We start from the raw sequence: 27,396 nt of genomic DNA, 5'->3' as shown, positions 1-27,396 counted from the left end.
AGACAAAAGACGGGCTTCAGATTAATGTCCTGTGGCATTTACAACTAGGAAGCTATCCAGGAGCAGGGAATCTGAACTCTTGGTAATACAACCAAACCTGTTCAGCAAAAAAAAAAAAGAAAGCTCATAGATAAGCTTAGAAAGCAAAAATGGAGCTAGTCATTTGAGGAAAAGAAGGTCACTGAATGTACGGCCTATTAAAAGGTGAAGAAAATGAAGAATTTCTCCTTTTAAAAGAATAATGATCTTCAGTCCTCAAAAACATTACTCAACGACATTGTTGAAAGTATTTGGTCATTGTTTTTTTAATTCACTAATAAACAACTGATTGTTGATTGATACAATTATCAAGCTGCTCATCGGTCCAAGACAAAATCACAAAAAAAAACCTTATTGATTGGGTTGTTCCTGTAATGGCAGTCGACAACAAACCCCCAAAATTCTGTCAACACAAACCTGATTTATGTAGCTGATTCATATTTACTGAATTACGAAATGATAGGATCAAAAAACACACTTAAACAAGACCATGGCCTGAATCATGCTTTGTTCTACATGTGCACTGCAGCATTCCTCCTCTAGGTGGAGAGAGCTTAGGTTTCAACACCCGATGTGGACAGAGAGAGAGGGACAGAGAGAGACAGGGAGAGAGAGAAAGAGAGAGAGAGAGAGACCCGTGCGAGACTGAAAGCTGAGAGCAGAGCTCCCCCAGTACAAACTATTTCTCCTTGTGATACATTTCTAAAAAGTCTTAGAATCATGTTGTTCCCCTCAAAGTTCAGACCAGGCCAAGGTAAAGATGAAAGTTATTCAAAAACTCTCTCGTCCCTGCAGTTTTTGGAGTAGTGAGTCAGACTCTCGAAGAAGCTCTAAAGTTTCTGAAGCAGCGAAAAAGGCCAAAAGATGGAGAGAGCTTTTTCGGGGTTTTTTGTCTTTGTTTTGATTAACCAATCACAGACTTTAAAAAGAATGTGTCACATGCAACAGGGCCAACCACACCTCCTCCTCCTCCTCCTCCTCACTAAGATCAAATCGTCTGCCCCTTCCTTGCCCAAAGTCGCTCTGAGAGAATGTTCCTGAATCACGCTAAAGCTACAGCAGGTTTCTGAGTATGGGGTATAAATCAGGGTTTAAAGGGTTCAAATCAGGTCCTACCTGATGCACTGAACTGACTGCTTCCAAGAGTAGTGGGCCGGTTCTTTCCTCCGTTTACAGGCGGCGAAAACATCTGACAAAACAACAAGAAATTGTAAAAAAATAATAATAATGAACCATATCATTTAATAACATACAGTTATCAACTGCACAGCATACAGTGTGAGGGTCCACACCCGACCCTCTTCTTTACATGATTTATTTCATTTCACCAATTTATCACTATATACGTATAACTATCACCTTTTTTCACTCAAGAACATGGATGTAACTCCTATTTGTGACAATCTCCTTTAATTATTTCATTAATTACATCCCTAATTATTACTAGTATTTATCGCTCAAGTACCCTTTGTTGATCACTTTGTTAATTAAGCGACAAAAAGTTCTGATTTATTACGTTTTTTGTCTTTTGTTTGTTTCCTTTGTTAGTCCAGTTGTCTTCTTTGTCTTTAATAAATAGTCATCACCTGTCTTTAGTAGTGCATCACATTTTAATGTCTGTACAGAATTTGCTTTGAGCTATAAAAAACAATAATGAAAAGAAAGTCAGGAGACACATCAGAGAAAAGATGTGACAGCTGCGTAGTTTGGGAGGTCATGTTAATAAACATCAGGGTGTCTGAGGGGAAGTTTCTCCTCGTCTGTCTCTTTGGTAGATCACTACATTTTGTCCATACATTATTACATGTTCTTGTATGCAACTCATGAATTATGTTCAGATGTTTTAGGCTTGTGTAGAATACATTAGTTCGCTTGAGTTTGAAAACTTAACCTGGTACAATCTTACACCCTGACTATCAATTTTCAATATAAAAAGCATCTATAATGGCATGGAGGATGTTGTATCTGCCATTGCAAACATTGAAAATGCAATAAGCAGGTGGCACGTGGTATTAACATGCACTGGTCAACACCTAAATGAACTTATCATTTAAAAAAAGAGTTTGTGGGATTGATCCAAACAACAAGAACCACAGAGACGCATGGTTAGAGTAAAAAAAAAAGGAGAAAAGATATTCCTACCGCACTGAAGTCCAGCAGGTCACTTAATTCCTTGTCCGTTCCGAGAGCGGCAATCCGCTGCTGAGGATTCATCCTGGCGTGCTAGAAAGCTGCAGAAACAGAGCACCTCATCAGTAAGCTGCAGAAACAGCTCTTCATCGGCTCACATCACTGTCTGCTGTCTTCACACATTTGAGGACGAGTGGCAGGAAATGACTCGTCAGCGCACGACAGGTATTCTGCCATAATGCATGCAGAATTGAAGCACTTTAAAGTAAAGTTTGCAGTGGCATTTAATCACACACGCACTCTGACAGTTTGCCCACGTTGTGATTGATAAACACGCGGAAACATTTAGTGAACACGTTCAGGTTTGTCCCACACTGCGATGGTGAAAATGAGGTTTAATGTAAATGGTTGGCAGGAGCTGCAGCATCGCAGACAGTAACGGTGTTTATTTTTACAGTCTATGGTAAAAACACTCACTCGCACTACTTCGTGTTAACTCGGGCATTGGGGTACTAGATTCGCCAATGTCAGTGATATTTGTGGCATTTTTTTTTTCAAGTACAACGATGTAGGCAGAGGTAACCTAACGTGACTGAGCTAGCTGGCGAAGGCTAGCCGCAGACTGACATGGATTGAAAATAGCTAGCAGCTCCAACGGTTTGAGCAAAATGTGCAGACATTAGTTAGAAATAAAAAAAAAAAACTTGCCGTTCAAACAAGTTAGACATAAAATACATACTTTTTCAACGTAAGTCAGGCTGCCAAAGAAATAATGCACACGAACATGTCAATCCTCGGGGCTCCACAATACAAAAAAGCAATGATGATCTTTTTCAACTCCCAACTTCTTTCTCTGGACCGAAAGCTTCTGGAAAACTCCCACTCATATTTTACCTTGTTTCGATTAAAATCCCGACTAGGGTGATCTGGTGAAGGCTCGCTTTCTTGCTGTGTGCCTCTAAAGAGCTTGAATGTGGGTTTAAACGGCGTTTCCAGTGAAACTATCCTCTATCAGTTACGAGTTTCCCTTAGGCAGACATTTTTTGCTTCTCAAAAAGCCTCAGCACCACGATGACATTGGTTATTGTATCCCTCCGCCGAGCATGGTGACATGATGGTCCCTCACAGTGGGAGATGCTGCAGGAGTTAGCACACACTGTCTTGAGGCGTGACATGTTTATCTCTGCTTTATCACCACTAAAGGCGTGTTCAGTTGTTTCCAATTCACTGCAGTGAGGCGACATTTTAATCCATGAAACACCGTGATGCAATGTATTTTATTTTAAGTTATAGGCTATGTCAGCCAGCCTACAGCCTGATCTGTCTTCTTTCTTCTCAAAAGAAGAAAAATAATTATACATTTTGTCACAGAGGCGTTATTCCTCATAGTTTAAATTCAGATGGCAGTAAATGCATGCAGAAGAGACGAGCTTGCTTACCAACCAGGCAAACAGTACTCTGCACTTTCCACATTTCACTGCAGATCTATTGGATTTGATTGATCGTCCCATCATAAGGTAGATTACTTTGTCTTGTAGGTAAAGTGGTTAGGTTCAAGGTTCAGTGTTCAAAGGTTTTATTTGTCAAATTTTTACAGGACTCGCAGTGAAACGTTTTTGTGACATGTCACTGACACTGTCCTTCTGTGCTCAATTAAAGTAACAATAAAATAGGAGAGCGGGGTAATGTGGGACAGCAGACAATGTGTATGTGTTATGACCCCCACACTGTAATTGCTAATTAAAACATTTTGAATTAATTATATTGTATTTGATTTTAGCCTACTTTTGACCAATTCCCATGATTCTGTTACTAGTCCAACATTAGTTTGGGAATGTGTGGTTGTCAGTCTAGTTTTTATTGCTACAACATGTGTCCTTATGGTAATTTTTAAGTGGTTCACTTTACCCCATTGATTTCTCTTCTCTGTCTCAGTTTACCCCGATGGTGAGCTAAAGTGAGACGCATGACCACTTTTTTAAGAACAATCATATTTCCATGACCCTTTGTCCTAAAGACATTCTGATCATTTCCATAGCTAGGAAACATCCTGAATTAATGGGAAACGTGTTAATTTTACTGATATATCATTTTAGCTCAGCTTGAGGGGAGCAAATGTAAAAAGCGTATCACATTACCCCGCTCTCCCTAAGATAAAATGCAGTGCAATGTAATAGAATAAAATACACTCAGATACAAAGGTTTTACCCGTCTTTAGTCTACTGGCAAGTGTTTGATACCCCTGCATCTCATCATCACCTTGGAGAAGTTATGGTATTATAGGCCATCTCACTAATTTTATCATTTGTTCTGCAACAAAGTACTTTTTTCATGTATTTCATGGTAATGCAAAACAGGAATTCAATACAGACCTGATTTGATTTGAGCTTACTGTCACATGCAAGAATATGTATTTGCATTTGTTGTTACCAGCACATTAAACATACATACTGTACTATAAACTTTTCAACCAGTGTAAATAAGTCTCAGATCTCCCCAAAATATGTCTGGGGAGTTCCTTGTATTAAATACACTCTGATCATCCATATAAACCCCTCTATTTCCACCGCCTGCTCAGAACAAGCTGTTTCTGTAACTTTAAATTCAAGTGAGCTGTGTCTGATCATGCCCCTCTCTGAAAGGACTTGGGTGGCTCTGACTCTCTTGCTCCATGCCCAAGTATTTACGTTGCAGAGGCAGACTCGGGTGGCACAACAAACACCGAGCTGCAGAAGTGAAGAGGGAACTTCCCTCTGTGATGTCACGAAGGGAAAATCTCCAAACTGCCTGTTTGAGTCATTTTCCTCATAGGGTAAAAAAAAAAGTTGTATATTTGGCATAATATGTAACCTTTAGAACCTATTACCAACTTTTTTTTTTTTTTTTTACAAATAAACACATTTTAGGTACTATTTAATCAGTAGCTAAGAGTGTGCGCTATACATTTCATTTTCTGTCCACCTTTCTTTTATCAGTAAATGATCATTAGTTCATCAGCTAACATATTGTGTAGTTTTGTGCATGCAATTACGCATCTACCCTTATATGGCTAGAATGTATTTTGACATCTTTTCAGGCTTATGGTAGCTTTAAAATGTTCTTTGCATTAATAAATAACATAAAATGTATTTTCTCCCGCTCCTGCTCCAAGCGAAAGATGTACATTGGACACTATGATGAATTTATTCTGAAATCTCTTTTAATTAAATACATTGATGATTTGTAGGCTACATTTATACAATATTATATGTTTTGTTATGTTGTATTTTTTTGTGCCCATTGATGAGAACTTTTTGTGTTGAAAAGCAAACGCTTTTTGAAAGCTCCAGAGATTTAAGAACCCTGGTTTCTAATCGTGAAGTAAAAACTCTTCTTCCACTTGTTCATGTTCATGTTTCATTTTAATTTGCCCCGGGTTTCTTCTAAAGTAATGAACGATTAAACTATAACGTTAAAACTGTAATTATGCTTTTGTCCAGTTTTTAAGTAACTTAATTTTATTGTGAAAACGCTTTTATTTTGAAGGGTTCATGCCAGAGGTGCCGTTGCTTGTGTGCGGAAATCGCTCGGTCTGGAGTTTGAAAACAAGCTGCAGCAGTGATGCACATGGTCATCAGCTTGCATGTGTGTTCTGTAAAGAGAAGTTATGAGATTGTACGTTTTCTTTGACAAATTAAACTCACACAGAACAAGTTTCGAAACAAATCCGTCCACGTGAAGAAGACTGAGCGCAAGAAAAGGAAGTGGTTGTCTGACTGATATAAAACCTTGCTAATTATTCCACAGACTGACGTTCACTTCTCACTTATTCTCCCCAAGACATGATCATAGGATGTGGTCAACTCCGTCCACTCCAGGAACTGACTAAAGATGACCAATAGGCTATTGAACTGGTTTTTATCTCCTTAAATCAAACTGTGTTATTTGTTTACTGGAGCATCGAGAGACTACCATAACTGATGTAATCTGACGTATTGCGTACTAATAAGTTTAAGTAGTACAGCATGACATATTAGCCTATAAGATATTGTTTTGTTCAACTCGATGCTTTTTTTGCAGCTTGGTTCAGCCTACAGGTGTATTCAGGGCCACTAACGATGTCATCCTGGTTAGCTTTGACTGCTCACTGCTATATCACTTGCATGCTTCACTATTCAATATGTACTATGACATTAGTATACTGCACTTTAATCCCACCCCACCCACGATTCGTTTCTGATTATTGTAAAGCCAAATAAAACGAAGCCCTGCACTATAAGGGAACTACTTTTCCTTCCGCACGGGAGAGAAACCAGACAAGAGGACTGCAGTAAAGTAAGCGTCAAACGGTTTGTCTCTATAATAAGAGGATACAAATCGTGTTCGAGAGAATATCTCCGTTTATAGAAATGTTTCGGTTTTCCTCTCCTCTATCTCGGGTGAATCATATGTGTATTTGTTCCCACAGATATAAGAGCGTATTTGTAAAAGTAGCATTTCAAAATAGAAAGCCAGTATAGTTCACATGAGTGAATTTTTCCAGATTTAACAACAGTTTGTATCTGTTTAAGATAATTGGTAGTGCTTACAACCTTTAGTAACATCCAATAGACGTTTATCATTGTAAAGGTGTTGTGATTTGATAGATTAATTCTTAAACATTTTTTTCTGAAGGTTTGGATTTAAGTTGACAAGGATACTTTTTTGTTTGGGGGGTGAGTTAGTCATCTCCAAGGCTAGGAAGTCAGAAAAAAGTTAAGTGGTTGTGTTCAGGGTGTTTTCAGCTCTCTTCTACAGTTGCATGAATGGAAAGGAGAGCTATTTCTCAACTGAAACTGTTATTAACTGAAACTGAAATGGAGAAGAACATATAACTGTATGTTCTGGGCACATTGGTGCATGGGTTTGCTAAAATACAATAAAGGTTTTATCCTTCTTTACCCTACTGCCAAATATTAATTTAATACCCCTGCATCTCATCATCACCCTGGAGAAGTTGGTCAAAGCTGGTCTGCTTTGATATTAACCTTATTTCAACCCATAAAGGCCTTTTTCCCCCCCGTTTAGACATTTGCTGTTGCTGGTCAAATTACTGAACATCCATGTGTTAGCAGTTTCAAAAACGGGGGTTTCTGACGCCTCACTGGGAGTTGCCCCTTGCTTGTATGTACATCTGGAGATGCTAAAGAAAAATCTGTCCATTAAGTACTAAGACATTGTTCAGTGTTCAAACATTCAACTGAAACATATACTTCCTTCCATGTTGAATATCAAGAGTTGGTATGACCAGCGATCAGTGCAACAAGGACTAGTCTCTGTTTAAGGGGTGCCAGGACAAACCAGCACCCATGAATTTAATAAATTGGTTTGTGTGTTTTGTTGGGAACAATCTTTATGCATCCCACTCTTAAAATCAAGTACACAGTGTTACTATTTCTGAACTGTAGGTTTTTAGCTCACTTACAGGACTTTTATTTTGAGGGATTAGAGAGTTCAAGCTAAATGCAGACTTAAACTTAAATAGTTAAAACAAAATGGAGTTTAGAGGAGATCCAGGTGGGATTTCAATGTACTGCAACCCAATTATGTTTAATGCTAAAGTCTCTTTGACAACATGAATGATGAATCTAAATGTCACAACCCAAATATCATGCAAGAAAATCATTTGTCCTCTAACATATGTTATCATATATAGCTCCTGACACATGGTTCAAGGGTCTACACTTCCTTGCATTAGTAGTTCCAGCCTGCCACCTGTTGGACAAACTTGGATCTCACAAAGTTCACCAGATGTCCTTCACCATGAAAAAAAACAAAGACAATTTTGTTTGACAATAACTTCTTTTTTAATTGTCATTATGTCATAGGCATTGCATTTCTTTAAATGAACAAAGAGCCTATTAAGAATTTACCAGAAATAGTTTTTGTCACAGCATTTATTTGACTTCAAATTCGTCTTGATTAACTTGAATCCTTCACAGTATACCTCAACGGAGTAGACAACAACATTAAGTTTACCAGGGAGGATGCAAAGGATACAGCTTGGTCTTTTTGGACTGTAAGATGTGCATTGAAGAAAACAGCTATGTCAAAATTGGAGTTTACAGGAAACCTACCCACACAGACCAGTAGCTTATTTAGCCTACTTGTTTAGTTTCACCATCAGCTACAACAGATGTTAGTGTCATCAGAACCCTACAGTACAGGGCACCGAGTGTACCTACAAGAGAGAATGAACAGAAACATCTGAAGGAAGCACTTACCTGTGGTTACCCAAACAAAGTAATGTTGTTTATGCTTTCCAATACAAAGAGGAGTGCAGGATTTATACTTCGGAGAGACTAAACAACCACTACACAAACATATTGCACAGCATTGGAGAGCCAGCTCCTCAGGACAGGATTCTGCAGTCCATTTACATCTCAAAGACAAAGGACAGTCCTTCGAAGATGACAAAGTGCATATCTTGGACAGGGAAGACCTTTTGTTTTTTTTGTTTTTGTTTTTTTGTAGGCTTATCCGAAGGTTAACCATGGCTGTTTTATCGTGGTAGGTTTAACAGTGTGCTAGATAAAGCAACAAGCGCTGCAGATGACCAGCATGGTTAAAGATGAGTTTGCAACTTTCTGACAGTCTGAGTCTGAGATCGGGTGAATCTGCAACATGTTTTCTCTGTCAGATCAGTTTAAATTCAGACCATGTCATGCTGTTTATCTGGCCAATTTCAGCGGACTGCAAAATTAAGTATAGTGGATGCAGTTTCATCATTTTTAATCACAAGAGTTTCCTGGTTAAATAAAATAAAAATTGAAAATAAATAATCGTGATGGCTTTAATTGAGTTATGAATTAAATGCTCTGAATCTGCTGCCATCACTTCAATGGAAGATAAACTAGACGGTCATCCTAGTTAGACCAATAGACTGCACAACAATGATTGGCTTGTTTGGATTTTTTGTTGCGTCCACAACAGGCCATTACAGTCAATGGGCCATACAGGTAAAGTCGCGGGAGATACCAGGAAGTTAAAAAAAAGTACAGACAGGAAGTCATGCTGTCGTCGAGTGACCTGATTGGTGCAGCCAGTCTCAGTGTTTGCACCACCACGATACACTTTCTCCTCCTCCTGTGAGCCAGACTGGGGCTAACTCAACTCTGTCGTCTCCGGGTTCAGGTCCCTGTTGACCTCGCCATCTAACACAGTTCTGTGGTGGATGTTGAAGGCCGTGTTGGAGAGAGGTAGGCAGAGACACATCTTCCTCCTGAGTGCAGTCTTTGTCCCACCACCCACCTCCCTGTTTCTGACGAGATGCTAACGTATCCTAGCCACTGTTATAGTGCTATTAACAATACATGCTGAAAGGTGTCGAGCAGTGCATGTGACCTAACATTAATATGTGACTCTTAAATGTGATTTTGTTCATAATTTGAGATTTTATCGCAGACAACAGTGTAAGAGCAGGAGGACTGGAAATCAACACAGTTAGCCGGTTAGCATCAAGGCTATCTGTGTTGACTCGAGAAGCTAATAACATCAATGCTAGTAACTTAATATTTCTTAATTTATTGAATCCTTGAGGCCAGGAACATGGATTTGACTGGAAAACTGAATGAATGCCAGCTTATTTGTATTTTACATGAAGCCATGTGCTTTGCGTGCCATTGTTAAATAAAAACAAATGTGGTTTAATGGTGAGGTGAAAGTATAAGCATGCTTCAAACTGAAGGGACACTTTCTTGTAAAGTTCACTCATGAATGCCCATTGTCCCTGTTAAATCATTAAAATGGCATAAGTTGAACTGAAAACAGTATCCTTATGTATATCGTTGGTCCACTGTTATTGTTTAGATTTGCTTCACAAATGCATTGTCAAATATTTCTAGATACTTTTAATGTCATTACCAAGAAATGACAAGTATTCTTTTTGAAACTTGAACAGACAGAGATGACTAAACTGCAGCTCATTCCTCATGAGATCACGTCTGGATGAAACTTGAGCCTTAATGGGATGTTTGACAGTTTATGATGCATCCAAAACTCAACATTTTCTACTTACTTTGAAAACTAAAGTCTGTCTTTGGGGGGAGGAGGGGGGGACTCCAAGTTTTATTATGACTTCGCTTAAAGTAAAGTCGGCATACCAGCTTTGTTTTGTCACTGCGCTCAAAAACTTTACATTTCAGGGGATGGTTCTTGTTACGGTTAAGACTCTGCATTAATTTTTGGAAAAAACAACAACAATGAACTTTAACTAGTATGTATCTGATCTAGTATGGTGGAACAGTTTCTAAGAATGCTGAAGGGCTTTTTTCTTTTACAGGTTAACGATGTCTGAACTATTTATGGAGTGTGTGGAGGAGGAGCTGGAGCCATGGCAGAAACAAGTCCCTGATGTCCAATTGATAGAGGATGAGGATGATGATGAGGATGATGATGAACCCATCTTTGTTGGAGTGCTTTGTATGTATTTTTAATATTAACTCAATAATCACTTTTTAATGAAATTTAAGCTGAAAAAAAAATCCGACTTACTTCTTCCACGGTCGTACATCAAACTGTCTTTGTTAAAGGTAGCTTCATTTTCCCCCTTTAACGTGTTCTCACAGCTAATAACCAAAAGGAGGGTAAGCCTATCCCTCCACCTCCTCAAAGAAACAGTGCGGGGAAACCAGAAACAAACTGTCCTGCTCCTAAGCCGTCCGTGGGCTCCTCACCCATGATGCTGCCTTTGAACGTGGCTGGAAATGCAGTGAACACTGCATCACCAAATGTGACTCCAGTGACCCCCCAGCCTGTTATTGTCAACAACCAGGTACGATTGGTGTTTCTTTTATGACATGTGTTCGGAATAAACACCTGGTTTGAGTGGGTTTTTTTCTTGTCTTCAGGGCTTTATTGTCACATCTCCGAATTTGGCAAACAGAGACTTTCTTGCCTCTCTTGGGAACCAGTATCCTCCCGGGACTTCTTTTGCAATCGTTTCAGGTAAAGCTGTGTGTAACATGCCTCTGAGGACTAACTCTTCCTCTTTCAGTTAGTGTAAAAGAAAAGTTTTTTTTTTTTTCCAGGGCCATGCCAAGTCTCTTTTTTCTTTCTGTTCTTTCAGCTGGTCAGCAGCAGCTGTTTCAGCAGGTCACTCCAGGGACAGTAATACCTGCTGCAGTCCACAGACCTCAGGTGCAACAAATTAGCAACAACATAGTGACGCTGGCTAACGTCCGAAGCCCCGCCGTGTACTCAACGCAAGCTGGTCCACTGCAACTCAACGTCTCCAACTCACAAAATCCCCAGACCTTCGCTGTACCTGTACAGACCAACAATAGAGGTAATGTCAGGCAGTGACATGTAAATGTTCCTTACCATGCTTTGGAGTCATTCAGCTGGCCGAAACTATAGTTTACATTTGTTTACTTTTTAACAGATCAAAAATTAGTGAAGCGAGGAATGCCACCGCAGCAAACGGACAATGCAGCAAAAAGACTCAAGGCTGATTTTGGTATGTTTGTGTTGAGTTATTTCTATCCCAATGTCATGAAACACTACATCTAATTGTTGTGTGCTGTGAACTACAGGAGCGCTAAGCAGAAAGGCATCCATACATACGTTACTCCTTTTTCCAGTAATTACAAGTTTATAACGTTTCTTTTCTCAAAATCTCCACTTATTTATCTCGGGGGGTTTTTTTTGGTTTTGGGGGGGGGATAACGTCGCTGGTTTTCCTGTGATAACTTCATTTCTTGAAAAACAAGCTGAGATTTCCCCGTTATCACATTAAAAAAAACAGCACCACAAGTTCTTGTTATCATAGGAAAACGGAGATGTGTAGAATGTATTGATGCATGTCTGCTCATGCGCTCTATATTTAATCATCTGCCCTGCTTTGTTTAGGGCCGACAAACCCTGTAGTCCCAGTGGAAAATGGGGTCGATAAGAAAAAGTGCCCCAAGTGTGAAGAGGAATTTCTCACACTTGAAGCCCTGAGAAATCACATGACTGTGAGTAGAAATGTGCCAGTGAGTAGTATGGACATAAAAATGTGAAAATATACGCGTGTGGAGAAAAAATATAGTGTGGATCATTTTTACGTTTGTAAGTTGCTAAAGTGATGTCGCAAGATCAATTTGAGAAATTGCTGACACTGCTCCACTTTCTAAACAACTTCAACGTGCCTGAAGATGAGAAGAAAACTCAGGCCATGGCTTGAAAAGCTTCGAGAACAATGCCTTTGCATACCTCCTGAAGATCATCATCACTATGGTTCCATTCAAGGGAAAATCTCCGAAGAAAATCTACATTCCCACGAAACCTCACAAATGTTCTCAAATTGACATCAATCCTTCCTGCTGGGAAGAACCACAAGTTATTCACAGACAAAATCTTTACATCCATCCCACTGTTGGATCACCTGCGGGAGAGAGGGATATACTATCGTAGCACCATCAGGATGAGCAAGGTACACGAATGCCAGATGATAGATGAAAAAGACCTGAAGAAACAACGTGATAATTATATGGTGGTGTGACAACAAAGCCGTCAACCTGGTGTCCTCTTTTGTTGACATCATTCCCCAAGTCCAGGTGAAACGCTGAGATTACTAAGACATCTGTCGTGGTTCCCAGGCCAGCCATTGTGGAATGCTCTCTGCCCTTTACAAATGCAGCTTCGAAACCAGAAGATGGTACTTGTTTATTTGGTGACATAGTGTCACAGTGGCTCTCATCAATGCTTGGATCCTGTACTGAAGACACGCGAGAAAAAAACACCATGCCTGGCTCTTGCCTATGCAGGAAAAGGGAAAGTCAGGATGGGCAGGCCACTGTCCTCTCCGCCACACTCCTAACCACCACGGAAGAGCCTATCGTGCAGCGTGCCTCCAGATGTGAGGAGGGATGGGGTCGGCCACTTTCCAACCCGGGCACAACGCCAAAGATGCAACCACTGCAAAGAAACTCCTCCCTTTTTTTGTGCAAAAAGCAATGTCCACCTCTGCCTACAGAGGGACAGGAACTGTTGCTTACCACTCGGCAAAATAAAAGGAAAAGAGATGGAAAAAGATGCACATGCTACAAATGACCAAGGAGGAAAGTTCTTTTTTTACATGCCCGATGTATCAAATACAGTACAAACAAAAAACATGCTTTTTTTAAAAAAAAAAATATTTTATTTTTTTACATTTTGTCGAGGGGCCAAATAAAGACAAAGCCAAAAATAGAATTTTCTGTCCTATTTCTTTGGTCAGGCATTATAGGAGTAAAATTCATTGTGACTCTCATCTTCAGATGCACAACTCAAATATTCATTCATATGAAACTTTCAGTTCTTTCAGGGCGGCTGTGCAAATGGACACAACACATCTATGGACGGTAGTCCCAACAAGCGCATCATGCTCGTCTCAGATTTCTATTACGGTCGCTTTGAGGGAGACAGGAACAAGAAGGAGACGACAACTAAATCCAACAACACGTTCAAGTGCCAGAGCTGCTTGAAAGTTCTTAAGAACAACATCAGGTAGGACTGTGTGCCGTCTGGCCCTCATTTATTGACCTCTTTAATCATTTTTATTTTCTATGCTACATAACACATCATCCGAGTATCTACAATACAGCGAGTGGACTGAGCAATTTGGAATGTTGGCGCTCAAACTCTGCATGTCTTTCACCTGTGGTGTTAATTATATTCCATCTTAAATCCCAGGACCTCTATGCTGGTTCTTCTTGGTCCAGTCCGTCTGTGTCACGGCCTCACAGGCCAACAGTAGAGCTGCAGAGTCCAGCCAGTCTAGTTGTCTGTTTTGTTTTATTAATTTGTAAATGGAATATGTTTGAAGGCTGGATTGTTTGTTTCATTAAAAAAAACATGACATGGATGTGGGCCACTACCACAGGTTAATAGGAGAGAGGTATGTTGAAAATGTGAATTGCAGTCCTAGCCTAGAGCAGATAAGAAGGAGCCCCAGTAAGAACCGTTTATCTGCACTGATGAGTGTTTGTCATTGGTGGTTTGACTCCATCAGATTTGTGCCTTGATAGAGAGAGAGAGAGGGGGAACACATGCACCAAGTAGTTGTGGCCAGGAGTCGCACCGCAATGAGTCGCAATACGTGCGTTGAGGACTGTAGCCTCTGTACATAACACAACATTTCACATAGGCGACTCATGTAATAGCATATACTGAATGTAAGACACCTAGGATGATATAGGATTTTAAAGTACTGACCCAACTGTATGAAGCTAAAATAATACATCGTTATCAGGTGATTGTTACTATTGATCTATTGTGATGATACATGCAAAAATGGGAAAGGAAACTCAATACCGTTTCATTTACGTAGGGAAATTTGTTTTCTCTTGTAAGGCACAGGTAGTGAGTATGACTTTTATTTACCCTTTTTATTGTTTTGAACAGAAAAGAGCTTAACTTACTCAAAAAGAACATCAAATACTTATTCAATTAACAATTCAATTCAACATGAAATTAAAAACCTCACATATATTCCATTGAAAAATATTTTATGGGAGACAGGATTGTCAATTGAAAAAAAATATTTTAGTAGCTTTGTGCAATACTTAAGGAACCGGAAAGCCTAAATTGCGTGCCTGACAATAACATTTCTCACAAATGTGTGTGTGTATATATATATATATATATATATTCTGTTTTTGTATATATATATATATATATATATATATTCTGTTTTTGTATGTGAAGAAAATAATCTGCACTCAGACTGTAGAATGGGACTTGAAGAGCTTGTTGAAAAGACGTCTGTCCAGTATTAAAGAAGCAGCATGGCTGTCCTCACTCCAGTTTTCTTCTCAGATGGATGGCAGTATCAGATGCTTTTTCTCATGGGTCTGCAGATGAAATACGAGGGCCCGTTTCAGTGGCGTAAGAACTGTTCCTTTGATTAAATAACTCTGCTTCAGGACTTTGCAGAAAAAGCTTCTGTAAGCTGCTTTTAATGGGGAAACACATTTGTACTGCAGCCGCCGCTCTCACAGTCGAGGTCATGGTTCATCCATGGGAAGATTTCTATTAGGGGAGCTGAGGCAGCAAAACGAGCACGTTGAAAAATGGACCATCCCTCATCGGAGCAGCAATAACGGGATGCTGTGGGGTCGCTTGTTAGAGCTGCGGGGCACTACATCATTAGAGGAAACCAAAATCTTGTTGTAATTGTCGATATTATAATGACATTATAGATGCTTAGGAAGTCGGTGTAAGGAGAGCACTTCCTTTATCCTTAAACCCTCGGGACCTTAAGCCCCAAATACTGCACGTAAACGCGCCTTAGAAATCATTTTTTACCCACACCTTTACATTTTTCTCTCAGTGCCTCTCTTTATTTGTATAGAGAAGAGTTCTTTGAATTACTGCTCAGTCTCCTGTATAGTTTTATTCATTGATTTAATTCAACCAGGAAAGAAAACTCGTCAAGAATAAAAATCCTTCTGTCCCCCTGGCCAAGAAAGGCAGTAGCACAATATACAGAGATTCACACAAACAACCAGCAGTCAAGCTTACAAACACAACGCAAGGCATGATTACTGTAAAAGACAACAACAAAAAAACACATTTTAAAGAGAAAATGTTTCATCAAGATCATCAGGGAGAACATCTACAGCCAGATGTGTCTGCCTCCAAGTCATTCAACATGCTGTTAAAAGCATCCAACGAGAGAAAATAACAGGAAGTAGAGAACTTGAATGCTTTTGGAACAGATGGTCAGAAAATGTCCTGGGATTGAAGATCATAAGTCCCTGTCCTTCACTGACTGATAGCTCAGAAAATACGAAGGAAGAAAACCCTAAAAAAAGACTTTGTGAGAGATAAGAGTACACCAGTGCTTCAGTCTGCGTACGGTCCACGCAACATGTTCAAACACTAAAGTGTAAAGAAAGAGTGATGAACCTCTGTAGTACACAGTGTTCAGAGAACGTATAAAACCACCGATATGTAGATGATGAACCCACAGATACAGTCTGGGGTTTGATTTGTTTTTTGGTGTTTTGTTGGTTTAATTATTTTGGTAAACTGTCAGTTAACTTGATGAATGCTGAGTTGGTTAAAGGATTTGTTTCTAGTTAGCATATTTAACATTTATAAATGCACATTACCCAACCTGTGTTCGTCTGCATAGTCATTTGATTCAAACTGGGGGGAAATGTTTATGGATCAGATTAAAATTTGAAAATGGATGCAATTATTTGACAATTAAGAACTCTTAAAAAAAAAAAATAATTCTAATGTCTATGTGTAGTTTCAGTCTGAAATGAATGTCGTGAAAGTGATATTTCTGCTCTGCCTGTGTTTGTGTTCATGTGTCTACCCTTTCTTGCAGGTTCATGAACCATATGAAGCACCACCTGGAGCTGGAGAAGCAGAACAGTGAGAGCTGGGAAAGCCACACAACCTGCCAGCATTGCTACCGAAAATATGGGACTCCATTCCAGCTGCAGTGCCACATCGAGGCCGCCCACAGCTCCATTGAATCCTCAAGTATGACATCACTCACTTTATAGCCTAATCTGATGTCACTGTCATTTAACAGTATGGTCTTTCTAATTTTCTTTTCTTTTCTTTCTTTTTTAGCCAATTGCAAGATATGTGAGCTGGCTTTTGAGTCGGAGCAGGTTCTCCTGGAACACATGAAGGACAACCACAAGCCCGGGGAAATGCCCTACATGTGCCAGGTCCGTCACGTACTCGCTTGATTAAATGTTTCCAGGAAATCACCCAGCAATACTAAGATTGTCTCTTACTGTTTCTATAGGTCTGCAATTACAGGTCCTCTTTCTTCTCCGATGTGGAGACACATTTTCGAAGCGTCCATGAAAACACCAAAGACCTGCTCTGTCCGTTCTGCCTGAAAGTTCTGAAAAGTGGTCATGTGTACATGCAGCACTACATGAAACATCAGGTACACTGCCTTCTGCCTCTTTTTGATATAAGCTCTGTTTTAGATTTGTGGTTATTAAACAAACTAACAGATTTAATGTCTGTCTTTTAACAGCCAGGGTTGTAACAGCGTATTTTGAAGGATTTATCTCAGGGTGTGTTCTATCAGCAACCACTACATTCAATCAGTTGTTTGCCTTGCACCTTGGTGTAATGTGAAAAACAGGCTTCTACCTACCTGCCCTAAAGAAGCATTAAACATTGTAGAGTCTAAAGCAAACACAATAAATGAAATAAATTTCTCATATTCTCGTTATATTCTTTCAGTCAAGCTGTATAACAAATCTCAGCAATCAGCTCCTAGTTATAAGAATGGTGCTATTTCTTTTGTTAATTTTTGTTTCTCATTTCAGAAAAAAGGGATCCATCGCTGTGGCAAATGCAGACTTAATTTCCTCTCTCTCAAGGAGAAATTAGAGCACAGGAATTTAGGCCACAAGACCTTCAGAAAACCGAAAGCTTTGGAGGGCCTCCCTCCAGGAACAAAGGTCTGATGCTGTCTTTTACAACATCAGTACAGCTTTTATGTTCGCCTTTGAGTCCAACTATTCTCATCTGTATACACATTAAATTCAGTGCATTCTGTTCTTCTCCCAGGTGACCATTCGAGCCTCCCTCACTGGAAAGTCCACCTCAATGCCAACCTCCCCAGATCGACCTGGCCTTGTTGGTTCACAAACACAAAATGTGAATCAGAAAACCAAACCCCCTGTCAGCGTCTCCAGCTCAAAGTCAAACACCTCTGCAGGAGGAAAAGCAAAGATGACTCAGAGCAAGAAACAAAATAGCTGCACTCCCAAGCACAACCTGTTGCTCAGGAATCTACCAAGGTTGTAAAACGTTGCTTTTTTTACACAACTCAAAGAGATGGTACAATAACTTTTGTAACAATTACACAATAACAAAGGCCGAATTTAAGCCTCTAAAGGATAAGACTGGGTATATTTTTGGTTTTACCATCTGCTACACAGAACAAACTGATATTGTTGTTGTATTGTTGTTTTAATTGACGTGTCATTGACATAACTGAAGGATTAAATCTTTTTGTTCGCCTTCTTTCTCCAACCACCAGAGAAAACGGAAGATGTTACACATGCATCGAGTGCAACTCACAAGTCGAGGACTTTTTTTCTCATTTCCCGATGGATTCAAATTGTGGTGCGTGCAAATATAAAACCAGTTGCAAAATTGCCATTGGGAATCATATGATAAGGTGAGTAAATGTCAATATATTTACCGGTAATACTTATGGCACTCAGTCTCAAACCCAGTGTATTTGACATGTCTTGTGCCTATCTTTTTCTCTTTCTTTGGTCTTTGTTAGATTTCATAGCAACATAACAAAAACCAGATTTTCCAAAATGGATAACAAGAAGACAACATCTACATTGAAGTAAGTATGCTTCATTGATTATATCATGAACATGCCTTGTTTTCGCTTGGAAGTTCATGATTACAGAAGTGTTTTCTTGTTCCGCAGGTTGACGCTGGTCTGTCTCAACTGTGACTTGCTCGTTGATGGATCAGGAGGTGACCTGATGACCAGACATTTAACTGACAGACCAAATCACATCTGCAAAGTCATTCAGGAGAAAGGTATGTGGATTATTATTATTATTTTTAAATCAAATACTGTCTTATTAATGGTTAGTACATAGTATGACAAGTATCCTAAGAAGGATGTCTCTTGTTTTAATCCAGCAGATATGAAAGCCAAAGGAAGAGTGTGAGTAGAAACTACTACCCACTTGACGCCTTGTCCACCCTCTATCATCTATATATACTGTATATACAGTGAGGAACATAAGTATTTACACACCCTGCAATTTTGCAAGTTCTCCCACTTAAAAATTATGGAGGGGTCGGAAATATGCATTGTAGGTGCAGTTTCACTGTGAGAGACAGAATAAAAAAATAATAATCAGGAAATCACATTGTACATAAGTATTTGAACGTCTGAGGAAATCAGTGTTATGATTCAGAAGTTTGTCACTTACTTAGCAGTTTGACCACTTCAAGCTTCTTGTTTGTGTAAATTAAGGCAGTTAATTCTGTTTCAGTATTACATCATAAAATTCCCAATTGTGTGTTTTTTAATTAAATTTTTGAAAACACATGACTAACAGCTGATGTTAAGGAAAAGAATGTCCTCTTCCATTTCTGCAGGAATTGTGTCTTGGGACAGTCGTTGAAAGTCCTCTACCTCTTGTCACCATCATCGTCTCAGAAACCAAAGGAAACAGACCTGAAGCAAGTGGAAAGTGTTACGTCTGAAAGTGTTACCGTCACTGAGTCTGACAAACCTGAATCAGAGCCGATGGTACCAGCGGGCGATTTGGAGAAGAGTTCCACAGGAATAATTGTGATTGATGGTTCCTCTGAAGGACAGTCACAGCAGCCATTGCTGCTTGATGTACCATCTTCCAGAGGAGGTCTTAGCTCTCTGAGGAGTATTGAGGTCAGACAACAGCTGCCTGTTTCTGAAAATGAGACAGGGGAACAACAAACTAAATCAGAATGAACACTGATATCCACCAAACAATAAAAATAACTGAAAAAGACTTCATTTATTCGATTGAGAACAACTGCTTCATCAAACACAACATGTTTTATTTCACAAATATCAGAGAGTTTACGTTACTGATACTTTGGCTGCCACTTATCCGCTCAACATTTACATTTCTGTCGAGTCAATTTGAAAGAAAATTAGTATTTTTTACAAAGATTTATTTTACCTTTCTGTCAACCTTTAATGACTCCTTTCGATGTAAAAAATATTCTGTTTTATTTTCTAGACATTGAGGTTCCAGGTCAAACTATGTAAATGATTGTAGCTTATTTGTTGAATGATGGTAGCTAACTTTATTTCTTTCAAAGGACATTGAGCTCCCCTTTCATCATGATCAAAAGTTCAGATGTTTTTCTTGTCTATGACTTGGCACGACACTGGACTGACTGACACACATTGTGCATGCTCACTTTGTGTTCACTCATTGATTGTTGCAATTTAAATTTAACAGTTCTGTGAACTAAGACGGCATCTCAAGGCTGCCCAATAATGTTTAATTTGCGAAAGAAAAAAAAATCAAACAATGCATTATTGAAGTAAACATTAATGGTTCAAGTCAATTTAATACTTACCAGCTGGTTTTAAAAATCCAAGATTAACTTTTATTTGAACAATCACGAAATGCTTCAAAATATTGACAAAATACTGTAGTACAAGTCTTAGAACTATAAATGTCAAATTGGTCCCCACAAAAAAATCTTGGATTTAAAGAAAAACGAAAGCAATACAGGGCTGTTATTAACCATTACTTGAGGAGCTAGTTATAATGGTATATGTAAACCACTTGACCAAAAATGATATAATTGTCTTAATCTTTACTGTGCTGAAGAAATGTGTACACATTGACTGTTGAAGAAGTACACTCCATCACACTCCAACCTAAAGATGTGTCAGCCAGTTTTTATATCCCTCTGCTTGTTGATAAAGTCACTCTTTCCCTTATAGGGTGTAAAAAAAGGACAGTCACTGTAGCACTGGTTACTCTATATAATATGAATATATAAGGACATTGTTCATTTCGTATGTTTTTAAAGAGGGGTTCCTCATGTATATACAGCATCAGTACAACTAGACTGTAAATGCATAAATGTCTATGATGTCCCTGTAAATGAAACTAATCTGAGTTGTTTTTCTTACATTCTTTAAAAGTATTCCACTTAGATCTCTACACTACTTGGTTTGTATAGTGTTTTCTTGATTGTTATGTAAATAAATCTTTACTACAAGATGTATGTTACTTCAAATTTTATGTGACTGAATATTGCTCCCTAAAAGCAGTTTCTTCGGTCCAAATATGAACTCCAGCCCATTGATTTTGGACAGGGTATTTAATTCACCCTATAAGATGGATATGTACTGTTATATTTTCTATGGTAAATTTGACTTTTACAACATACTGCAGACAGCAGGTAACTGTCTTCACCACATGCTTCAATAGTCTTTACTGGAATAGGCTGTCTAAATGATTTTAATTGTTTAGGGACAAGTTGCAGGTTCTACAATCTCACTCACTGCATGTATTATAACCAGAGCATTGGCAGTGCCCTTACAAGGTTTGACCTTTATGAACATTGAAATGAATATCAGAAACAATAAACCGCAGGCCTACACAAAATGAACTCAACAATCATAAAACAGAATACAGAAATCAACACATAAAATGAACAATATGCACGTGAACCCACTGTTGAAGTAGCGTTCAACTCTGTGTTTTAGTAAGGGTATTTTATCAGATATTTGGCCAATCTGGGAATAAATTCCTTACCAATAGATTTCTTCACAAACGTGTTCATAAAGATGTCTTATAACACATAAAAAAAACATTTAAATCCAACTCCCATAGGAAAATCCGTGAGAGCGGCTCAAAGTCGGGGTACCTGGAATAGTACTTTCTTGGTACTATGTACTTATTGGTGAAAATTTGAAAATGTTAACCTTTGCTTTTGGTAGCTTGTGAGGGGTCAAACTAGGGGTTCTTTAGGATTCTGAATCCATTGCAAACATTTGTTTTTCTTTTTCGAGACGCGGCGTTCTATGCGTTCCCCTGACAACTAAACGGGCAGCTAAGTTTACTTTTCAAATTAATTTGGTGAAAACTGACAACTAAACAGGCAGCTAGTTTACTTTTCAAATTAATTTGGTGAAAACGCCGTAATCGACGACAGGCACCGTCAACATGGTTTGTTTCCAAAGTTAAAGAAGCTTTTAATACTGTTTTTGCATGTGTATGCTAATGTTTTCTTTTCCTCTGGGACAGAATCGTCAATGGACGCACAGACAGCAGGAGAGGTCAATGGCTCAGCGGCAGGCTCGGGAGGATCACCGAGTGGAGGAGGCCCGGTGTGTGATGAGAGATAGGCAGATGACTGCCGCGTTAAAGCACATGGAGGGATCAGACAGTCGGAGGTACCAGCGCCAGGTTCGCGAGGAGCTCAAGGAGAGACAGGCGGAGATCGACCTATTTAAGGTACGTTTTTGTTATTCTCATTCTTGAATGAAGCCTTTATTGCCCCTGGGGGAACTTGTCTTGCACCGAGAGCATGAAACACTTTACAAACAAACATTTAGAAGGCAGCACAAAAGAATAAAAGCACAAAAAACAGGCTAAAACATGATTAAAGAGGTGTAATGATACGTGGTAGTGAGTGAGAACAGACAGGATGTCTCCCTGCAATAGTTTGTAATTTGCGCGGCGCACATTCGGGTGCATAGTGTAAGTTGCTTGATTATTCATTGTGTTTTTTGGTGAATTATTCCCACAACCTCAGAAACGATGGAACAGACACGTTGAATATTTCGGCATCAGGCGCAAAAGCGTTTCCTTATTAATGATTTAAATCTCTGGGTGTTGAACATAAAATATTATATACGCAGACAAGCGTTTAAAGAGCATATTGCAGGTTAAAATTTTTTTTGAATTAATATTTTATATAGTCTGTTAATGGCTGTAAAATAAGTAGGTTATTTTTTTAATATGTTCTACAACACACAAGTGCTCTAATTTAGAGGAGAAAGTGGCTGTTTTAGCATAGCCGTTTAGAACGTGCTTTTTTTTCAACAACGCGTCATATGACGTAACATAAGGGACTCCCGTTCTCTGACTCTGCTTTGATCGGCTTCATGCGTCTGTGTATGAATGAATGAATGAAGCCTTTATTGCCCCTGGGGGAACTTGTCTTGCACCGAGAGCATCAAACACTTTACAAACAAACATTTAGAAGGCAGCACAAAAGAATTAAAGCACAAAAAACACACTAAAACATGATTAAAGAGGAGTAATGATACGTGGTAGTGAGTGAGAACAGACAGGATGCCTCCCTGCAATAGTTTGTAATTTGCGCTGCGCACATTCAGGTGCACAGTGTAAGTGGCTGATTATTCATAGTGTGTTTTGGTGAATTATTCCCACAACCTCAGAAACGATCGAACAGACACGTTGAATATTTCGGCATCAGACACAAAAGCGTTTCCTTATTAATGATTTAAATCTCTGGCTGTTTAACATCAAATATTATATACGCAGACAGAAAGCGTTTAATGATTTGATCTGCTGGAATCCTCTGTTATATTCTCTAGTGTGAGCGTAATAGACACCGGACAGTCTGTTTTAATATATGTAGTCATACGATTTATTATAAATCCAACTCTGTTACAAGAGAGCGCGCGTGTGTGTGTGTGTGTGTGTGTGTGTGTGTGTGTGTGCGCAGTGGGGAAAGACGGAACGCGCAGTTTGGAAACGAAACGAAACACAACCTTTACTTCTGTCGGTCCTTTATCCCATTAAAACTTTAAACTTTTTGTAGTAGCCTAATATATGTGCACGCATTAAACTGTGGAGTGTGTGTGTGTGTGTGTGTGTGTGTGTTTGTGTGTGCGCAGTGGGGAAAGACGGAACGCGCGGTTTGGAAACAAACAGAAACACAAGCTTTACGTCTGTCGGTCCTCTATTCCATTAAAACTTTATACTTTTTGTAGTAGCCTAATATATGTGCACGTATTAAACTGTGGAGTGTGTGCGCTGTTGTGCATGTTTGTGTGGATTACATGCGCTGTGAACTCACGTCAGGAGAATCCTGCAGCATACACTGTATATTCTATAACAACGTGAGCACTGGGCTGCATGAGGAATAAACAATAAAGACATGGTGCTGCATTTGCACAGGCCGTGTAATCGGGTTCTATGTCTGTCTGTCTGTCTGTCTGTCTGTCTGTCTCTCTCTCGCTCTCTCTCGCGCGCGCACAGCGCGGCACCGTAATACCTTGTACAGATTTGCCGTTTTTACAAGCAACTCCCATACAATGTAAAGGTGAATGATCGGCACTTGCACCTTCTACAAATAGTTTTTTAATTGATTGAATGTGATTACAAACTTTATATATGCTGATGTGAACAAAGCACGAGCCCATATATGGCGAGCTGACACCTGTCACTCAGCAGGACGCCTGCTCCGGGTCTCTCCTCACACCACAACTTCACTTCTTTCCTGAGGCCGTTATTCCTCTAATCCTGCCTGTTTCTGCTCTCTATCACATCTAAAAGGTTCAGAATAATAAGCCAGTGGACCATTATATGTAAAGGAATACATATTTTCTTCCCATTTATTGACGGGAGTGACACTCGGATCCATGATTTTCTATGTTAAACAGACGGGGATTCAGCGGGACTCCCTCATGTTACGTCACAGCCGAATGCGGAAGTAAAAAGCAAAGACGTGCGAACACGTACTAAAACGTCTCCAGGAGACCCTGTGGGTTATTAATTTCAGAATTTCTTTAAAAACAGTATTGTTAACGTATTTTCCTATGATTAGTTAAGTTTTGTCTTTAACCTGCAATATGCTCTTTAATGATTTGATCTGCTGTAATCCTCTGTTATATTCTCTAGTGTGAGCGTAATAGACACCGGACAGTCTGTATTAATATATGTAGTCATACGATTTATTATAAATCCAACTGTTACAAGAGAGCGTGTGTGTGCGTGCGCATGCGCAGTGGGGAAAGACGGAACGCGCAGTTTGGAAACAAACCGAAACACAAGTTTTACGTCTGTCGGTCCTCTATCCCATTAAAATTTTAAACTTTTTGTAGTAGCCTAATATATGTGCAAAAGCACGCATTAAACTGTGGAGTGTGTGCGCTGTTGCGCATGTTTGTGTGGATTACGTTCAGTGGACGTGCAGAGTTAGTTTTTGTGAGCAAAATCCTATCACACTTTGAAAAAGCATTCCTTTTCACAACATGTTGTTTCATTACGAAAATCAGCACTATTGACTGAAGTTAATTCAGTTGAGATAATGTTTTTTGGGGTTTTTTTTGCAGGCAACAGAGGAGAGAGTAAACCGAAAAAAGCAACTGGAACAAGAGGAGAGAATAGCCAAAGAGATAGCCCGCATCGACCTTGAGAAGCAAAGCGAAGAGAAAAGGAGGGAGCATATTATAAAGAACAGGTACTGAAAGTAGTTTTACTCTGCTCTGGTCTCTTCATAACATCTGTTCGTTTTCAAAAGTCTGTTTCAACACTTTCAGCAAAGAGCTTCAAGAGTTGGAGTCAAAGCTGAAATGTGCACAATTGAATAAGGAAAGAAAGGACCAGCTTGCTGAAAAGCAGGCCATTAGTTTTGAGGCAATGGTGAGTGCTGTCTTCTGTGATTGTCATTACTTACCACCAATATAACAAACCTGATCCATCTTCACTACAACATTGATTCTTTTCTTAAAAATGTTGTAAGGGTACATGTTTATTCTATATAGAAGATTTGTTAGTATGTGCCAGGGATCATGTAAATGAATGTATTTGGACATACAGACGGTTTAGTATAGGAGTCTCCTTTTCAACAATGACGAGTGTTAAACGTGAAAGGAATTTAATTTCAAGGTGAAAATGTACAGAATAATTGTAAGTTTAAATGTTAAACTCTACAATGCATAATCATTTCTCTGCTAGCGTGAGAAGGCAGACCATGATCGGTGGATGAATCAGGAATACGAGCGAACCGTTGCTGAGCACAAGAAGCTGGAGCAGAAACGCCAAGAGGAGGTAGTGCAGTATCAGAGAGAGCTGGAGCAGCAGAGGAAGGAGACGGAGCACAATAAACAACAAACTGATGAGGAGTTCCTTAAAGAAAAGCTCATGGTGGACGAGATCGTCCGGAAGATTCATGAGGAAGATCAGATGTAAGTCATTATTCATTTCCACTTTATGGAGGGAATTAAAGTACTTTTACTCAAGCTCTATTTTGAAATTAAAAACAATATTGATTTTTTGGTGCTTTACTTTCTCATTCACATTTTAATGCAATTAAGTGGATTTACATTGAGAACTAATGTTTTTTTCTGAAGGGAGAGGCGGCTGAAACTGGAGAAGGTCCGAGCCACTCGGCAGGACCTTGAAGAATCCAAGAGACAGCAGACTGAATGTAGACGCATTGAGCAAGAACAGATCGAGGAAGAGAACAGACGCATCAGGGAATTAGCGAGCCATCAGCAGCACATGGAGGAGGACAGAATGGCAAAGATCAGGGAGAGAGAAGACGCAAAGGAGCGGCTACAAAAAATAGTTGAGATACATTTTTTGCCCCTTCATTTTTCTGTTCATTCTCTGAGATGTGTCTTAACTCCTCTCTGTTTTTGTGCAGTTGACTGAGAAGATGGAAGAGGAGAGGCTGCGGCGTGAAGATATAGAGCGAGTGCGTGAGGAACTCCATCTAGAGGAACAGAAAGAGGCCAATCGGCAAAAAGACATAGTAAGTATCGTTGCTTTACTGTCTTTTGTCAAGGTAAATATGATGCGGTTCTGCTTTAGATTAAACAACAGCTCATGAGTCAAGAGACTTGAACCGAGTCCTCTGTGCTCTGGGATTTATGAGTGTGCCTAAGCTATCTTCATATTTTTTGACCCATTTGTCTCACAGGAAGAGATGGAGAATAAAAACAGACGCAGGTTGATGATGCAGCAGTGCTGCCAGGAGCAAATGGCTTTCAAAGAGATGCGGAAGCAGGCAGAGAAAGCAGAAGAGGAGAACTTCAGAAAAATGATGATGGAAAAGTTTGCCGAGGACGACCGCATTGAGCAGATGAACGCTCAGAAACAACGCATGAAACGACTCGAGCACAAACGCAAAGTGGAGAAACTCTTAGAGTACAAAAGGCAGCAGATTCAGGCCAACATGGTACAGAACACTCTGAACATTGACACAGAAAAGTGTATTCATTGTATATAATACTCTAGGCAGCTGGTGCATCATTTAGTTTAGTACAAAGTGCTGTGATAATAATGTTAACTTCTTTCTTCAAGGACCTTGAGGCCAAAGAAAGAGCAGCTGAGCAGGAGAACGAGGCGCAGCGCAGACAGGTAGTTGAACAAGAAAGGCAGAGGCTTCTTAAACGTCATGCGCCGAAACTCCTGGGAAGCTTACCGAAGGTATGAGGCAGTGTAAGAATCCCGAATAGTTTAACACAATCTCAAAATAACACATCCATGTGACAAATCGGTGCTTTCCATTTTCAGGGCCTGCTCCATGAAGAAGACCTACAGCACTTTGACGAGGACTTCAGAAAGAATTTCCAATCCAATCCACATCTTTTCTGAAGACAGCTTAGAAGATGATGAGTAAAGCTTTTCGTCAAAATGTTGAACTATGCCACAAGATGGCAAATAAAATGTTACGGATTCAGGAACGACAAGGTGATCAGGAGGCACCTTTTTATTTGGGTTGTTCTGT

The 27,396-nt window shown here is 39.5% G+C and overlaps 2 protein-coding genes across 6 annotated transcripts in view; one reads left to right on the top strand and one right to left on the bottom strand.

Annotated features, from left to right (window-relative positions):
* The window catches only part of tcf12 (transcription factor 12), a 65,023-nt gene extending 61,759 nt beyond the window's left edge, over positions 1-3,264 (bottom strand). For 2 of the 5 annotated variants that reach the window (XM_079339204.1, XM_079339206.1), the window contains exons 1-3: positions 3,064-3,264; positions 2,182-2,270; positions 1,156-1,228 (exon numbers count right to left, since the gene is read on the bottom strand). In XM_079339204.1, coding sequence (XP_079195330.1) covers positions 1,156-1,228; positions 2,182-2,253 — 145 coding nt within the window. In that variant the 5' untranslated portion in view covers positions 2,254-2,270; positions 3,064-3,264. The other 3 variants (XM_079339207.1, XM_079339208.1, XM_079339205.1) reach the window with 2 other exon arrangements.
* A 5,918-nt stretch (positions 3,265-9,182) lies between these two features.
* On the top strand, positions 9,183-27,335 carry znf280d (zinc finger protein 280D). Its single transcript, XM_079340312.1, has 27 exons — positions 9,183-9,386; positions 10,469-10,608; positions 10,755-10,960; positions 11,037-11,133; positions 11,255-11,473; positions 11,570-11,644; positions 12,037-12,143; positions 13,466-13,656; positions 16,490-16,647; positions 16,741-16,841; positions 16,922-17,068; positions 17,460-17,594; positions 17,704-17,936; positions 18,179-18,319; positions 18,431-18,499; positions 18,587-18,702; positions 18,808-18,832; positions 19,273-19,624; positions 21,933-22,142; positions 24,995-25,122; positions 25,202-25,304; positions 25,620-25,849; positions 26,015-26,231; positions 26,311-26,418; positions 26,587-26,844; positions 26,970-27,095; positions 27,183-27,335. The coding sequence occupies exons 2-27, from the start codon at positions 10,476-10,478 to the stop codon at positions 27,261-27,263; spliced, it is 3,966 nt and encodes a 1,321-aa protein (XP_079196438.1). The 5' UTR covers positions 9,183-9,386; positions 10,469-10,475; the 3' UTR covers positions 27,264-27,335.
* Positions 27,336-27,396: the final 61 nt, after the last annotated feature.

The sequence above is a fragment of the Symphodus melops genome (genome assembly GCF_947650265.1).
Source record: "Symphodus melops genome assembly, chromosome: 3".
Classification (NCBI taxonomy): Eukaryota; Metazoa; Chordata; class Actinopteri; order Labriformes; family Labridae; genus Symphodus; species Symphodus melops.
The sequence above is the reverse complement of the archived record's forward strand: the minus strand, read 5'-3'. Positions and strand labels throughout refer to the sequence as shown.